We start from the raw sequence: 17,112 nt of genomic DNA on the forward strand, positions 1-17,112 counted from the left end.
AGACTCTCTATCTCTCTGAAGCTTGAAAATAACAACGATTTTTGAGCTCATTTTGGGACAGAGAGGATGTGTTAGTGGAAAGAGAACTGAACTTGGACTTCTAAGGCCTAGGTTTAAAACCCATTTCTGTCATTTGCTACCTGTATAATCTAAATGAGCAAGTCATTTAGTCATTGTTGGCTCCGTATCTATAAAAAAAAAGTTAGATCAGATGATCTCTGTGATCCCTTCCAATTCTGGAACTATGATCTCATGATCTTTAAGAAGGGTTTCAGGGAGGAGTTTTTAAGACCATTTAGTAGAACCTCTCTCTTCTAGTAACTTGACAGACCTGGTGGAAATCTTCATCTAGTTAGACAATATATGCACTGGAGGGAGGGGTGAGCATGGACTCCAAAGGATTCAGTGAGTGAAGGATGCAGCTGGAGGCCAGGAAACAATAGTAGGTCTCCTACAGGTAGCAGGAGCAAGTACACCAGAGCCTGGACTCCTGAGGTAAAGCCCTCCTCGTTTGGCAGTGTTCGGATTGTGATGGAGAAAAGGGGCCTGTGAGTAGGCAGGAAGATCGGAGAGCCAGTTACGCAGAGATTTTAATTACCCAGAACGTGGCATGCTTCCAAGGTAGAACGCCAGGTCCTGGCCTGATGATGTAGGCATTTATTAAGCGCTTACTACATGCCAGGCAGTGGACTATGTGCTAGAGATATAAAGAAAACTACCCTGACTTCAAGGAGTTCCGAGTTTAATGGGAAATTAAAAATGTAAATAACTATGTATGTATAAACAATATTCAGAGTAGACTGAAGGTAATTTCATAGGGAAGGCACTAGGGAAAAAGGGACTGAGAAAGACCTCTTGCCTTTGGGTGAGATTAGAATTGAGTCTTAGAGGAACCAGAAGCTAAAAGGCTAAGGGGAGTTGGTAGAGCATTCCAGGCCTGGGGGACCACCAGTGTAAAGGAACGGAGGTGGAAGAGTCTTGTGAATGAGGAACAGAAAGTTCGCTAGGGTAGCTGCATCACAGAGTTCATGGAACAGAGGAATAAAGTATAAGAAAAATGGAAGGTAGGAAGGGGTCAGGTTGTAAAGGCCTCTAAATAGCAAGCAAGAGATGTTATATTTGATCTTGGATGTAATAGGTAGCCACAAGGGTTCATTAAGTAGGAGGGCAGACCCACATTTTAAGAAATTTGCTTTGGCAGCTGAATCAAGGAAGGATTGAGTGGAGAGATATTTGAGGCAGGGAGACCAATTAGAAGGCTCTTGCAATGAGGGATGATGAGGGCCTGTATTAAGATGGTGGCTGTTTGAGTGCCACAAAGGGGATGTACATAAAACATGGTGTGAAGGTAGAAACAGTAAGATTTGACAATAGATTGGATATGGGGGTGAGAGTGAGTGAGGAATCAAAAGGATGACACCAACTTGAGTGACTTAGAGAATGATAGTAATAGAAAGGATAGATCATTTGGAGAGTAAATATTATGGTTGTTTTGGACACTCTGAGTTTGAGATACCTACAGGACAACCCAGTATGATGTTCAAAAGGCAACTGATAATATAGGAACTAGAACTCAGAAGAAAGATTAGACTGGGGATGCACAAGTATGGGAATAATTTGCATAGAGATAATAATTGAACCTATGCAAGCTTATAAGATTGACAAGTATCACAGTATAGAAGAAGAAAAGAGGATGCAAGGGGGAAGACTCACAGTTAGTGGGCATCATGTGGAAGAAGATCTAGTAAAGGACAACGAGGACAAGTCGGATATGTAGGAGGAGAACCAAGAGAGAATGAAAACCTAGAAAAGAAAAAATATTCAGGAGATGGTGACTGACATTTTCAAAGGCTATTAGAGAGAGGTCAAGAAGAATGAGGATTAAGAAGAGACTGTTAGGTCTGGCAATTAAGGGATCACTGATAATTTTAGGGAGAGAAATTTTAGTTGAATGATGTGGTCAGAAGGTAAGAGAGTTTAAACGTGAGTGAGAGGAGAGGAAGTGGGGACACCAGATAGGCAGCTTTCTCAAGGAGTTTCAAGGAGAATAGAAGGAGAGATACTGGATAACAAGGATGGTAAGATCAAGTAACTCAGCCTCTCTAACCCTAATGTTATTGCCTGTAAAACAGGGATAATAGTCCTGTACTATCTACTGTACAGGATGATTGTGAAGAAAAGACCTCATTATCCTAATAGTGTTACATAACTGTAAATACATATGTCAAGAGTAGTTGCCAGTTTAAAACACACACACTCACACATACACATCACAAAACCCAGTGACACAATCCTATGATGTTCAGTTTTAGAATGCACATTTTCTAAAGTCTTTGCCTGAGTCACTCAGAGAAGTTAACATAATTACAAAAGGCACAGTTCACAGTGTGAACTGAAAAGCCACTATTTAATCTCATTACACAGAGGTTAGTTCATTGAGATACTGTAGGAACTCATACTGTTAAAAGAGGAAAATGCTATCATTTATGATTTACTTTGATAAACTAAAGGCAACACTTTCCACTCTTACCAAGGGTTAATTTTTTTCCCCACTGAAATGAAACCTAAAGTTTCTAGATCAGGTGCAAGAAAGTACTTCCAAAAAATAGGTCAGGTATTTAAAAACATGTAAATCAAGATTTTTGCAGGAAGATAATATTACATGAGTACAAATGAATATTATGGTTTTGGTTTGTAAAAGATAGGAATTCTGGAATCAGTTTTTGCTCAAATTTTAACTATCTTAATATTTATTATTTTTATAATGATTCATTAGTACCCCCCCCCCCAAATTGTGTCACTTCCAGTACAACCAGCTAGGGTTTATTCTTGGCCTACTTCAGCTGCCCTTCCTAAATTTGTTTTCCTTAGTGCCATTTCTGTTACGTCATGAACGAGGAACTGTGATGTTAGAGTCCAAATGGGATTGCTCCATCATCACTAACGAAGAAAACAGTTTTTTACAGAAATCTTGACAGGTGTTTTCCACTTTGTCTTTGTGGAGTCCTCCTTAAGGCTTTACCTTAAATGCCCTCAGGCTGATTTAGATTAACTTTCTATTAATTTGTTTTCCCTCCACTGCTTCTCTATGGTTTCTTGAGGCCATACTGCTCATAATCTTCCATCATCTTCTTTCGTCAAATTTTTCAGACAATTTATACTTGAAATTGGTGTTGCTCTTGGCTGCTGTATCTCTCTGTTTGGCCATAACATCTCTGCTGAAATAAACCTTTTTGTGTGTCACAATCAGATGGCAGAAGTAATTCTGTACAATGACTCTGATTAGCATTAAGGGAAGCAAAAAGCAACTGTAACAACAATAGGGAGGACTTTGTTCACCAAAGGAGTTTGCCACTGAAGAATGTCCAATACAGAATTCAAGTGGAAAAAGGATTCCTTGTATTGAGATGCTCTCTTTTGGAGATGACATCATACTGATTTCACCAAATCCTAGAATAGTGCAAAGCATCCTAAAGGATATGCATAATGAAGAGTTCAATCTAACATTTCAGATAAAAAGTACCAAGTAGATAAAAAAAAATGTCTATTGTCTAGCTAGGATATGCTGGTGGGTTGATAGCTCATAGAGCTCATTCATTATGTATAACTTGGACATAAATACTGGAATGGTAACAAACACAGTGAAGAACCGAACAAAAGAAGGAGAGTGGGTTAGATTGGTTCTGTGGAATTGTGTAATGCTTTTAATGAACCTGAGCTTCACCCTAAAACAAAATCACCACATATTTCCAATAACATTGCAAGGATATGAGTCATGGAATACCATAGTTTTCAATGATTCAAAATTTCAGGTCACCTAAAAAGCAACATTTGTAGGCTAAAAACATACTACTAACAATTATTTCTAGGGAGGAGAGGCACAAATTCGCTTCAAAACAAGAAATATGCATATATTAAGAACCCACTGTACCATAGACTGCTAGATATACAAAGCCAAAATAAATCAGTCCTTGTACTCAAAGAGCTGCACAAGTAAATACAAAAGATATATAAAGTAATTTTGGGCTGGCAAGGAGGAAGGCTAAAGGCTTAATATGAATAACAGAGCATATTCTACACTGTCACATCTACAGCAGTTTGGTGAATTTATGATTTTACTGTTGTGGGCACTCCCTCCATCAGAACAGGTCACAACCACTCTATTCCTTTTTATACTTTATGTTTCGTGTTCATACATAGTGCTATGTCCAACTGTAGATGCCACTTTCAATGGAGGCATCATTAAAGGGGATAAATCTAGACTGAGAATGCAATTCAACATTTATTAAGTACATATTATATAGAAGACACAGCAACATGAAAAACTGTTGAAGGAATTGGGTGGGGAAGGTCATTCTGTAGAAAAGACAGAGTAGAGATATGATAATTGCCTTCAAATATTGGAAGAGGTTATAATGTTTTGTGCTATGGCTTAGGTAGAATTATGAATAGTCATCATGAGGTTCTGATTTCACTCATCATAAAGCAAAACATCCTAATGATCTAAGCTCCCTAATAATGGAAGAAATTGCCCTGTGAAGTAGTGAGATTTCTTGATCATTGAAATCATTCAAACAGAGGCTGGAAATCAACCTGTGAGGGATACTGTAGAAGGAATTTCTGTAATGATATATGGTTGAAATAGATGACCTCTCAGGCCCCTCACAACTTTAAGATTCTATAATTTTGTGACTTATGCACAGCTTAGCAAGAACCTGCAGTGTATAAAGTGAAGCCATAAAACTCAACGATTTCACCTACCTTGCTGAACTTGTCATGGCCAAGCAAAAGGTGTCATCAAAACTACTTAATTCATAAGGTCGAAAGAACTCACTATGGATATCAATTTCTTCTTCATACTTGTGAAATTTCTTCACTATCAACTTCTTTCTGTTTTCCACACAGGTTACTACAAGGGATATTTTCTGTTATTCTTTTATAAGTAATAAGCCTTTAGAAATAAAATTACATCATTTCCTTGCATTCCTTATATCTAAGAGACAATCTGGTAGGGGGAAAAAACTTGTATTTGAGGTCAAAGGATGTTAGCTTTAATCTCTACTCTGCTCCTTCTGATTCTGGAAAAAAATGGTTCTTCAAATGTCTCAGAAGAGAGGCAACATGCTATAGTGGATAGAGGAGGCCCAGCTTTGCAGTTAGGAAGACCTGGATTTAAGTTTTGTCTGTGACACATACTGGCTGTGTGACTATGACCAAGTCATTTAACTCCTCATTGCCCCCAGGAAACTCTCCAAAGACTGTTAGTTCCAGATGAGTTGCTTCTCTGCATCAGTGGAATGAGTTTCCACACTTAAGAGTTTCCTAAACCAACTAAATCACAGGTGTGATAAAAAAAAAAACAACCCCCACACACATTAAAAACACAGAAGGCTTCAAATGTACTACCATATTTCTAATACTGTCTAAAGGAAAAGAAAAATAAAGCACCTACCTTCATCATAAGGCAGTGGCAAATGATTTATTACCCCTGGGGTTAGCCAGTCCGTATAGCTATAAAAGTGAAAAAAGGAAATTTATGGCCCAATTGTAAACACTAGCTTTGCACAATTAGCGGGTAGAAAGGATTTCCTGTAATGGCCAAGTCCATTTACAATGCTGGCTAATTTTCAGGTCCCTTACAAGTTGCTATTTTGTGCTTAAACCAAAAAGGTACAAACACAATTGTCTTCAACCTGTCCTTGTAGGGTGTCTCATACAACTGTGAATTAGAAAGCTGTGATATTTATGGTTCCTTTGTAGGTTTGGGTTTGGGAACTAGGATACTTGTTCTTAGTTCTAATTCTACCATGAATTCATTGTGTGATTTATGACAATCCATGTTCTCTCACTGTTCCACAGTTTCCTCATCACAGTACTACTGTAATTAATAAGAGATGAAAGCACTTTCCAAAATGCCACACAAATGAAAGGTATTTTTTTCCCCAAACAGTTTAAGGTCGTGTTAATTTAATTATATGCTCTCCTTATTTCTTTTATTCTTTTAATTTTTGAGTACATTTTTGTGCATGGGAAAATCAACTACAGGTATATACAAATGAAATGGTAACTTTAAAGGAGAAAGGTAAAGTTGTTAGTCAACTAGCTAAATCACTAGTTAAGTTCAAAGACAGATTGTTTTAACTACATCTCATTTTTAAGCATTATTAAGTGTTTAAAGTAGATTATAAAGGCCTATTCTGATACAATTAACTAATTTTTGCTTATTTTATTCTAACAAAAAAAGTGCTCACTCTACACTTTAAAAGAACCACACAATTTAATTAAAGCTCATGTTGGGCTCTATTATGTTCAGAGGGGAACAGGGAGAATTTTGAAAGCAATAAAGAATGAAAATACTGTACAACTTGCTACCACTTGAGCTAGAACTTAATGGTGATTTCACTATTTTTTAACTGCCCACAACATCACAAGCCCTCATATTAAAATACAACCTCCAAACATGTTCCAAAACTAAACAGAGGTGATTATTTACTTATTTGCCATTATTGTTTCCCTGCTATTGAAAATGGGTTGTCTATCACAGAAACAATCATTAAATTTCTAAATTTACACATAAAGCCCTCAACCTCCCAATAATAAGAAAGTCATTTTGTAAAACATTTGTACTCAACAATTCCAACAAGGGCTTCATTATTGTGTCTGTGTGCTTCATTGAAAAATTTAAGGACTACATTAAACTATAAACTAGTGGCTATATAACAAGTCTTTTCAAACTGACTCCTTTCCTAGGTTGGTCCTTGAGGTTTTAGGTACTCCATAACAGAGAATCCAATATGGAGAGCTTCCTTTAGAAAAACTAAAATTTACACTCAGTTGGACTTTTCAAAATCATGTTTGGGTTTCAAGTAGAATGAAATCACCCAATTAAAAGGTGGTGTCGTACAGAGGAAGGAATGGCAATCAAAGGACTTAGGCTCATTCCTGGTTCTGCCATTTACTACGTAGCTTCAGTTCTGGGCTCTTCCATGTATAATCATGTGACTTTCTGCAAATCAGTTCACTTCTCTAGCCATCACTTTTTTCATCTGTAAAATGAAGGGGTTGTTGGAATAGATGACCTTCCTGGACTAAATCTAAGATCCCATGAATTTTGCATAGCCTCTATTCGTGCCAGGCCCAAACCACCTTAAGTTTCAATTTCATATCTATCAATGTTAATTATAGCTGTTTGTTTCACAAGTAACTGTGGTAGGATTAAGTAACTTCATGTATTTTTTTTTCAAAGAGAAAGGCATCAAAGTCACTTATTCAAAATATAATACACATTTTGAGTTTTTGCAATTGACTAAGAAGGGAAAAAAATACCTTCTTCTTGTCTGTGAAAGTCTCATGGTGTTCTTATGATGTAAGTAAAAATCTATTGGGAGCTCCCAGAGATGAGGTTTGCCTTCAGTGGGATGGAATACTCCCAGAAACAAATTAATGGAATCTTGTCTATCAGCATCTGAAAAGCAAAAATATGTATTTTAAGAAATCAGTCACTATGCATACAACATAGAGATGTTTTTACAGATAAAGTGAATATAGAAAGTGTATGTGGATATAACTGTGTGTCCGTGCAGCTTGCAGCTCAAAAGAACAATTAAACTTCAAAAGTTGATAAACAAAAAAAAAAAAAACCTTCACAAAAACAGCCGGCAAGTGTTTGATCAAAACAGAAATCATACTCAAAAATACTGTTTCCCTCCTACCTCTCTCCACCCATCTCTCAGATGATCATAAAGAAAAAATGTAGTTTCATTTCCAAACTAGCTTAATGAGGGAACCTATTTTAGACTGCTGAATCAGGTCAGAGTTTTAGAATTTATACACATTAGGAGAAAACATGAAAAAATTATCAATTGTGTTTTTCAGGGAAGAACAATTCCCCAAAAATCTCTAACTCTAGAGACTAAGTACCTTGGGGGCAAGTGAGGAAAGTGTTTTGAAAATCTTAGAACACTGTGTCAATGCTCATTGGCAGCACAGCATAGTGAACAGAAAGCCAGCCTTGGAGTCAGAAATACCTGGATTCCAGTCCTCACTGACACATACTGGCTGTGTGAACCAACCCAAATCACTTAACTCCTCAGTGCCCTCATCTGTAAGTTGCAGAGAAGGTAGGTGGTGACCCAAATTGGAAGAGCGTTCTTCATTGAAAGTCTCCTAAATAAATAAAAGCATAGATCTGATTTTTTTTTTATGAGAGGCAGTGTAATGGAAGTAGTAATGGATGGAGAACTTGGCCCAAAGCCGGGAAGGCCAGTAATCAAGTCCTACCCAAACCTAAATGGAAGACTTAACCTCTCAGTGCTCCAGGTGGCTCTTTAAAGATAAGTTAGAGAGAAGGTGTTAACCTGCACTGGAATAGGGAATTTTCTCACCTGGGAGTTACCTATATTAATAAAACCACAGGTCCAAGTCTTGTCATCCTCATCAAAATTATTATTGTTATTATCAGCCAAAATAAAAATTGTCATAACAAATGAATTTTCACCTTGCCTAAAATAAGTCAAGGAACAGTTCACTGGACTGAAAAAAAAAAAAGAAAAAGTTAAATGATCTCTCTCCTAAATCTGTCAGTTACTTTGCCCTGTAAACTTAAGCTTGTCAGATTTTTTTTCTGCTTCTGTCTCACAATTCTTGAAATGATAACAATAACTTGTTTCACCAAGGTGGTATTTATACCATATTCTGTTCTTCCTAAGGGGTGGGAGACAGTTATTTCTCGATTTTCTGTCATGTTAGAGAAAGGGCAGGTGCACAGATGTGCGCATTTTATTAGGGTGTGCATCTAGGGAATTTAAATACTCAATCTTATGTAAAGAATATTGTTTTTATTCTACAAACAAAAAAAATTAACTACACTTAATTTAAAAAATACATAGCTAGCCACTATTTTGTTTAAAATACAAATTTTGCAAAGGGGCTCCTTTTAATCAAACAAATTCATCTACCTTAAAATTACAGAACCATTTCAGTCTTATCTTCTTAGCTAAAAAAAAAAAAAGGATATCTTTCCAAGTCCAAAGTTTCAGTAATCTTTAATTGCCTAATCTAATGGCCTGTTCTCAATACCTATCCTTCTTGACCTCTCTGTAGCCTCTGACACTGTCAATCACCCCCACTTTCTGGATGTTTTCTCTTCTCTAGGTTTTTGTGACAATGCCCTCTCCTGGTTCTCTTCCTACTGTTTCACTCCTCCTCCCCAATCTCCTTTGCTGGATCTTCATCTAGGACAACTGTTAGGGTCCCTTCAGGCTCCATATCCTGTTCCTTCTTCTCTTCTCCCTATATATACAATCTTGCTTCATTTGAGATCTCATTTCAGTTATCATCTCAGTGCAAATGATTCTGAATCTATGCACCCAGCCCAAACCTCCTGAGCTCTAATCTCAAATCACCCACTGCCTTTTGGATTCCAAAGTTCCCTATAATTATTGAGGGCACCACATCCTCCTAGTCAAACTTACTCTCAACATTAGCATCATCCTCAACTCCACTCTTATACCCACTCCATATATCCAATTTGTGGTCAAATCTTGTTGTTCTACCTTCACACCATCTCTCACAGACATCCCCTTCTCTCTAGTCAAATAGTCATCACCCCAGTGAAGGTCCTCATCACTTCTTGTCTAGACAGCGCAATAGCTTTTAACTCATCTCCCTGACTCAAGCTTCTCTTCATCTGACTCCATCTTCTATTCAGCAGCCAAACGATTTTTCTAAAGTGTAGGTCTAACCCCTGTCACTTCCCCCGCTCATTGGGCTCTGGCAACTTCCTATTCCTTCCCGGATAAAATAAAAAGTTTAGCATTTAACGCTCTTTTTAACTTGATCCTTTGCTACCTTTGCAGTATTCCTACACTACTACCTTCCTACTTAAGCTATAATCCAGCTATATCACACACAACATTCTGTCTCCTTTCTCCTTATCTTTGTACCTGGAATGCTCTGACTCCCCACCTCCATCTTTTGGTGTCCCTCTGTTCCTTCAAGACCACTCAAATCTCACCTTTTGCTGGAGATCTTTCTAGCTCCAACTCTCATCAACACTAGTGTAATCCCTCTGAAATTATCTTCCATCTACTCTGCATGTAGTTTGTTTATACATACTAGTTATTTAATGTTGTTTTTCTAATTAGACTGTAAGCTCCTTGAAAGAAGGGGCTATTTTTGCCTTTTCTTGTATCCCTAGCACATAGAGCACTGTGGTAATGTATTAAGTGCTTAATAAATGCATGTTAATTGATCAACTGAATAGTACTGCCTTCAACATTAGGCCAGTACCTATCCTCCACATCAGAAACATGCCCTGATGTACCCCTAGCATTAAGGCCACAGCATGAAGTCCCTTATTATCTAAACAATGAATGAAACTGCCCCAAAGGATGATAATCCCTGAACAATGGGCTTCCATTCTCCATCAACACATTTTTCCACTCAAGGGCAGTTCCTTCCAAATTGCCATCAGGTTGGTTGAAAGTGTTAAGGGGCTGAACTGACCAGGGTCCAAAGTCCAGATTTCCCTTAAAAAATGGGCAGGGATATGGCCACTCTATCTACAGGGGGAAAGGGAAAGAACATCCTAGCAACCAAGTCAAGCCACAAATTCTAACCAAGACAAACACTCTTGCATCAACCACAGGGAGGAAAGAGATCCAAGACAATCTCCAAACCCCTCCCTCATTGCTCCCACACTTAGACACATAGCTCACCACAACCACTAACTGTACGATCATGCTGTAGCACTCACTCCCTGCACCCAGACTGGCTCCACAACCCCCAAATTTTGCCACATACAGCAGTAATCTGCCTGGTTCCTAATGTCCCTAATTACTCTCCAGGGATATGTTGGAGCCAGCCTTAATCAACTGTTAAATGTTCAGTGTGAGCATTTACCCTCTACAAATCAGGGCTTCATTTATTGTTTCATTCATTGTTTGGACTTAAGAAAGTGATGGAGACAATGTTAATAATGCAAAGAAAAATTAAAAGTGTGTCTTCTTTTCCCCCAAGAGCTAGTTGTTAAGAGCTAGTTGTTAAACATTTATGAGCACACCTCTGACAGAATCTCTCCACTCCACCACTACCCCCAATTGTCCCCAACCACTGCCTAGGAGCAGCTAGAGCTGGGTAGGGAATCTTCCTATGGGAAGAGCAGCATCTCTACTTCTCTTCCCCTCTAAGTTCTCCCACCCTCCCTCTTCATTTTACAAAGGAGAAAGCTGAGGCCCAGGGAGAAGAGTGACTTGTCCAAGGTCACAGGACTAACGATAGACCCAGGATTTGTAGTCAATGTTCCTTTCTTCTCTTTTATTCTTTTCCTTTCACTACTTTTCTCAATTCTTTTAGTTGAGGAGTGAGGGACAGAGGAAGAAGAGAGAGTAAGCATGAAAAGACAGCTTAAGAAAACAAGGACAAAAAATGATGACAGTCGAGAGGAACAAAAAAAAAAGGCAAAGAAAAATAAAATCCTGACATCTCCATTAGCTCCCATGAAGAAAAGGAAGATAATTAGCCTAAAAGATAAGTGAGAAAGAGAGAGGGAAGAAGAGAGGGAGAAAGAGAGAGAGAGAGAGAATCCTGCTTATAAATCCTTCTTCACCATTAACTTGGGACCTTGAAACCTTCCACAGCAGGTAGAAAGATATCAAATAGATTTTTTCAAAGATATCACATGTACGTGTGCAGCAACACATTGTTTAAGCACTGGTTTGAACACATCAGGAAATTAGGCAGTATTTTTATTGAATTAAGGTTTAGCCTAGTGTGCTCAGGCTCAGCTTCCAAGTGGGCTCCTGTAAAAAATGAGTAAATCATGACATGTGGTCCAGGGGAAATGGTAAGACCCCAGGATCTCAGAAAGCTCCATAATTAGTTTACTTTCATTCTTCATTAAAAGAGAGTTGAATATATACAGGCCTGTTTGGCAATAAACAGATTGACACTTCAGACTCCAGATGATTAAATACACACACATTTACTTACACACACACACACACACACACACACACACACACACATTATAACATAAAGACCAAATCTGTAGTTTAGCATTAGGACTTAAGTGAAAAAAAAAAATCAAGACTCTTGGAACACTTGCCCTTTTTTTCTAACAATTAAAGAAGTGCTGTAAAAAAAAGCCTTATTGCCAATTGGGGAGAGTATATGTTTCCCTTTTCAAGTAAGATATCCCTAACTGCATAACTACAAGAGTAAGCAGATTGCCTATTAGAACTATGTCAACTAACCACAGTATTTTCTTATCTTCAGGGTTGGATCAAGCATATATTCTAGGTTAAATATTTTTCTGTTTCAATTTATGAATGTTTCCTTGTAAAACACTGGTTTTTAATAAGACTATTTAAGAACACAAAAGGCTATTTAAGGTGGCCACCTAGCTTTTATTAACACATCACGTTGCTCAAATAGTCACCTTCCCAGTTTCTTAGGAGTTGGTAAAATGAATAGAATCAATGCTGGAACATTCAATGTTGTACTCAGTGCTGACAATGTACGGAAAGGACCAAAACCGTACTAGGACAAAGAGAATGGTCTTGCAGGTATTTTCCATTTCTGGTTGTTACAGATACAAGATTGAGAGGAAAGGCAAGTCATCCATCAACATGAGAATGTGATCTAATAGAGAATGACTTAAACCACTGATCTTCAAATTATAAGGTGATACAGGGAAGGCGAATAAAATAATTTTTGTTACATCTCCTTGAAAGATATCAGAGCGATTCCTTCCCATAGCTATTATGACTAAGAAAATACAATTATATTCATACTCTAGACTTTTTATTTGCTTTTATAACCCTTAATAACTTGGCCCCTTCCCACCTTTCCAGTCTTCTTATACCTTAATGTACCCCCACATAATCTACCATCCAGTGCTACTCCTCTCACACAACACTCCATCTCCTGATTTCAAGGATTTTCATTGGCTGTGTTCTATGCCTGGAATTCTCTCCTCCTCATCTTCATCTCCATCTCCTGGCTTCCCTAGCTACCTTTAAGTCTCAAGTAAAATCTCTTTTTTCCCAATCCCTTTTAATGCTAGTGCCTCCCCTCTATGATTATCTGCAATTTATCCCATATCTATCTTGTTTGTACACGGTTGTTTCCATGTACTCTTCCCCATTAGACTGAGAGCAGGCACTGCTTGGGTGATTTTTTTTTAACCTTTCTTTGTATCCTCAGCACTTAGCACAGTCCCTGGCACATAGCAGGCACTTAATAAATGTTTGTTGACCTGACCCGACCTGACTTCAGACGACTCTGGATAAAGTTTCTAGTCATATGAAGAAGGAAGGATGCAAAGGATTTTAAATAAAAATAATCATTTTTCTTGAATCATCGTGACTATTACTGCAAACTGCTTATCTAATTCACAAGAAAATATTGATTGTACAACTTCAGGGAACTGTCAGAACTGTCAATACTTTTTAAATTGTTCTTTCTGGGGAAAAAAAAACCACCTGTGCATTATAATCAGAATGACAGGTGGACAGCAGCGGTAAGAATGCATAGCAATTTTGTTTAATGTACAGAAAATGTAAGCAGCCACATACAATCACAAAATAGCCAGCTTTAGGAACACAGATTAAAAACTGAAGCAGCCTTAAAGATCATATATCAAATCCTCTCGTCTTACAGATGGGCAATGTAAGAGGGCAAGTGACTTATCTAAGGTGGGTGATACATATATATATATGTATATATATGTATATATATGTATATATTATATATATAGATATAATCGTCTTTCATTAGAAACAACTATGTTTAACCCCGAAGCAGTTAAAAAAGCTAGCTCTGAAAGAAAAAACAAAAAAACTTAGCCCTGATTTTGTCCATCTAAATCAGATGACTTAAAAAAAAAAAACATCTATCTGAAGTGCTACACAAGAAACAATAAAAACCCCAGACAGGCCGTTGTATCTCTCTGAGTCCTGCAATTAGCTATAACTTCCTATTTACCTGAAAAAGCATTACTGTAATATCTAGACAGAGTTTGCATAATGTCTTTGGAATGCTGGGTCCATGGAGCTATCTTCCTGTAAGTTTTGACTCGATGAACAAGCTGAGAACCACCGTACTGAAGAGATAACGTGTCACCGTGATCTTCATATAGTTCCTCGAATAACCTATGCAAAAGACAACGCACACTCTATTAGACTCTTGCAAAAATCATTTATTTGAGCCAAAATAGACTTTTATTTCTTTCTTATGGCTTTTTTTCTCTTCTTTCTTTCAAATCAAAGTTCACTCTTACTCATCTTGAAGACAGAATTCCTCTCCTTATTATGCTTTCAGTTTATATTAGATTTTCAGCGGCCAAAAAATGTAGATTCATTTAAAGTAACCTGAGCAGAAACACAATGGCTAAGATAAATCGTCTATGTCTACTGACTTTTTGCATTTAGCATTTGACACCTATTTTATTTCTGACATGCCTTCTAAAAAAGGATAAGTCCTTGCCATACAGTTATAGCAAAATCATTCTCTAAAAAGAATGCATAATTGTAATTTGTGCATATTCTAAGTATCTGTTAAGATTTCTAGTTATAATGATATCTGTGGAGGTGACTGCTTAGACCTTGCTTAAACATTTTAATCAGACCACGGACAGGCAACAACAGATACTACTGCATTTGTAAAGAGGCTTCTTATTTGAGATCTGCTTTGTGATTAAACTCTTACTAAGAAATAAAACTGCTAGCTTTTTTTAAAAAAATGTTTCATGGCTTATTAAGTTATCTGCAGGATTCAATTTGCATATGAATGAATAAAGCATTTGTTAAGTATTTACTACATTATGTGCAAAGCACTGTGCTACTATGCTGGGGATGCAAACAGAAAAACAGCACAGTCCCTGCTCTCAAGGTGTTAGCATTTTAATGAAATGTGAAAACAGCTCAGCCCCTCAAGTAAATCCAATTTACTTAGATATCAACCAAATATATAAAAAGAAAACGTGGCATGATATATCCATATTAAATACTAGTGTTCAAAGAATTAATTTGATTAATATTACATAGAAAACATAACTTGAAGAACTGAATAGTATGACCACCAGATTAAATAGTACACTTTTAACTATTTCAAAGAACAACAAAAGGTAATGAACACTTAAAAATATCATGAACAATTGCTTTGTGCCATTATGTTGAAGTAATAGTATATAAAATAAATCTTACCTAACTGCATCTGTATCAAACTGTAGATTAGGTTTGTCGATCAACCCCAAGGAATATAGCTGATAAGCTAAAGCACACTTTCCTACCATAAATTGGGCCGTATTAGTGCGATCTAAGCAATCCACACAATTGGTTCGAAGGACTCCAGTCTAAGATAAGAATAACATAAGATTCTTCTGTCATTATATGGTAATCACAATTGTTTGAATGTACTTTTCATAATAGTATAGTTTTCTTTTTCTTTAAGAGTAACAGGAGATATTCATATACAGAGTTTCAGAGCTAGAAGAGACTTTAATGATTATATATTCCAATTTGTACCCCTCAAAGAAGCTCAGAACCTGACAAGTGGTTGTCTAGCCTTTGTTTTGAAGAACTCCAAAAAAGAAAAACCAAACACTTCCCAAGGTTTCCCAGTTCTCTTTGGAACAGCACTATTTGCTGAGAAGTTTTCCTAACACCAAGTCTACATTTATTTGCCTCTTTGCACCTTCTACCCACTTCTCCTAGTTATTCCTGTGTGATGCCAAAGTGAAAAAATTTTTTTTCTTCAAAATGACAGCTTTTCATGTATTTGAAGAGCTATCATGCACCCTCCCCGCCACAGTTTTTATGCTAAACATCCTTTATTCCTTCAACTGAACCACATTTAGAATGAACTCAAGGCCCTTCACCATTCTGCTTGCTCTTCTCTGGACATTTTCCAACTAATCCAGATCCTTCCTAAAATGTAGTGCCCAGAACTGATCACAATACTCCAAAAATATGTCCTGTTGCAGAGTATAATGAGACTATCACCTCCTTATTTCCTAATGTTATACCTCTCTTAATGCAACCTAAAATTACATTAGCTTATTTGATCACTATATCACATTGTTCTCAGATACATGTCAAATATTTATTGCTAAACATGTAATTTTAAGTAAAATGAAAGATTAAAATATCAAAATCCATTTCTTGAATTATAAGGGGCCAGATTTTTAGCTCACTTAGGATTGCTACAACTGATTCTTTAATTGTTTGGACTACAAATGATTTTTCTTGTTCATTTTAGTGGAATTAAATCGTTGCCCATGTCTTAGGATCAGTTATGTGCTTCCTTACTCACATCACAGTTTTCATATATTATTTTCATCAAAATTCAACCTTCTGTTGAGCAAACATTTATTAAGTAATTTATTAAATTCGATGCTGTCCTGTCATAATGTGAAGCATGATTCCCAGTTCTTAGCTTCCTATTTGGGGTGCTGATAATTATAGTGCTTCCTGGCATTTGAGTTATGATAACAGGAGAAATATGTTTCTGTCATCCTATAAAAGTCAAGTGAATATTTAGTTTATATAGTAACATGTGAGCTCTCCCTGTACCCAGCACTGAATTGCTCATAGCTGGGCCACACTGAGCCACCATTATGAACAAGAAGGGCCACATGAAGTAGAGAATTTAAGGAAGAATATGGTTATAGACTATTTTTATAGAGTATAGAGCTTTGTAATTCCTTCAATTGCCTTTGAAAGAAAATTCAGATGCAGGTGAGCCTCCATGGTTCAAGAATTTCATGGTTGAGTTGCAGAAATCCTGACAAGGATGTATCATTGTATCTTCCCCCAGGATGCTAACTCTTAGCAAGGAAGCCAACAGAGTGGTATATGTATACCTGTGCAAGCATATGTGTTTCCCCTCCCACATGGTACTTTGTACACTGTAGCTATGTTTAGTAACTTCCCAGTGCCTAGGTATCAGTATTTTGATATTAATCAAGGCTGTGATAAGGCTTTCCTGAGACAGCCTAAGGTTCTGTCTCTGCTTGCACTCCATTAATCTCAGAGGGTGATTTGAAAGCCTCACATGTAAAAGGACCTCTGAGGCACTTATCATATACTACAGCCTAATGTAGCAATTTAT

The 17,112-nt window shown here is 37.1% G+C and overlaps 1 protein-coding gene across 5 annotated transcripts in view; it reads right to left on the reverse strand.

Moving 5' to 3' along the window:
- FIG4 (FIG4 phosphoinositide 5-phosphatase) overlaps positions 1 to 17,112 on the reverse strand; it is a 142,554-nt gene that overhangs the window by 69,997 nt on the left and 55,445 nt on the right. For all 5 annotated transcript variants that reach the window (XM_021008176.2, XM_021008181.2, XM_021008180.2 and 2 more), the window contains exons 14-18: positions 15,207 to 15,355; positions 13,987 to 14,153; positions 7,327 to 7,465; positions 5,453 to 5,511; positions 4,762 to 4,909 (exon numbers count right to left, since the gene is read on the reverse strand). In XM_021008176.2, the coding sequence (XP_020863835.1) occupies positions 4,762 to 4,909; positions 5,453 to 5,511; positions 7,327 to 7,465; positions 13,987 to 14,153; positions 15,207 to 15,355 (662 nt within the window). The remainder of the gene's footprint in view (positions 1 to 4,761; positions 4,910 to 5,452; positions 5,512 to 7,326; positions 7,466 to 13,986; positions 14,154 to 15,206; positions 15,356 to 17,112) is intronic.

This window comes from Phascolarctos cinereus, unplaced genomic scaffold (assembly GCF_003287225.1).
Source record: "Phascolarctos cinereus isolate Bilbo 61053 unplaced genomic scaffold, phaCin_HiC Scaffold_5;HRSCAF=322, whole genome shotgun sequence".
Classification (NCBI taxonomy): Eukaryota; Metazoa; Chordata; class Mammalia; order Diprotodontia; family Phascolarctidae; genus Phascolarctos; species Phascolarctos cinereus.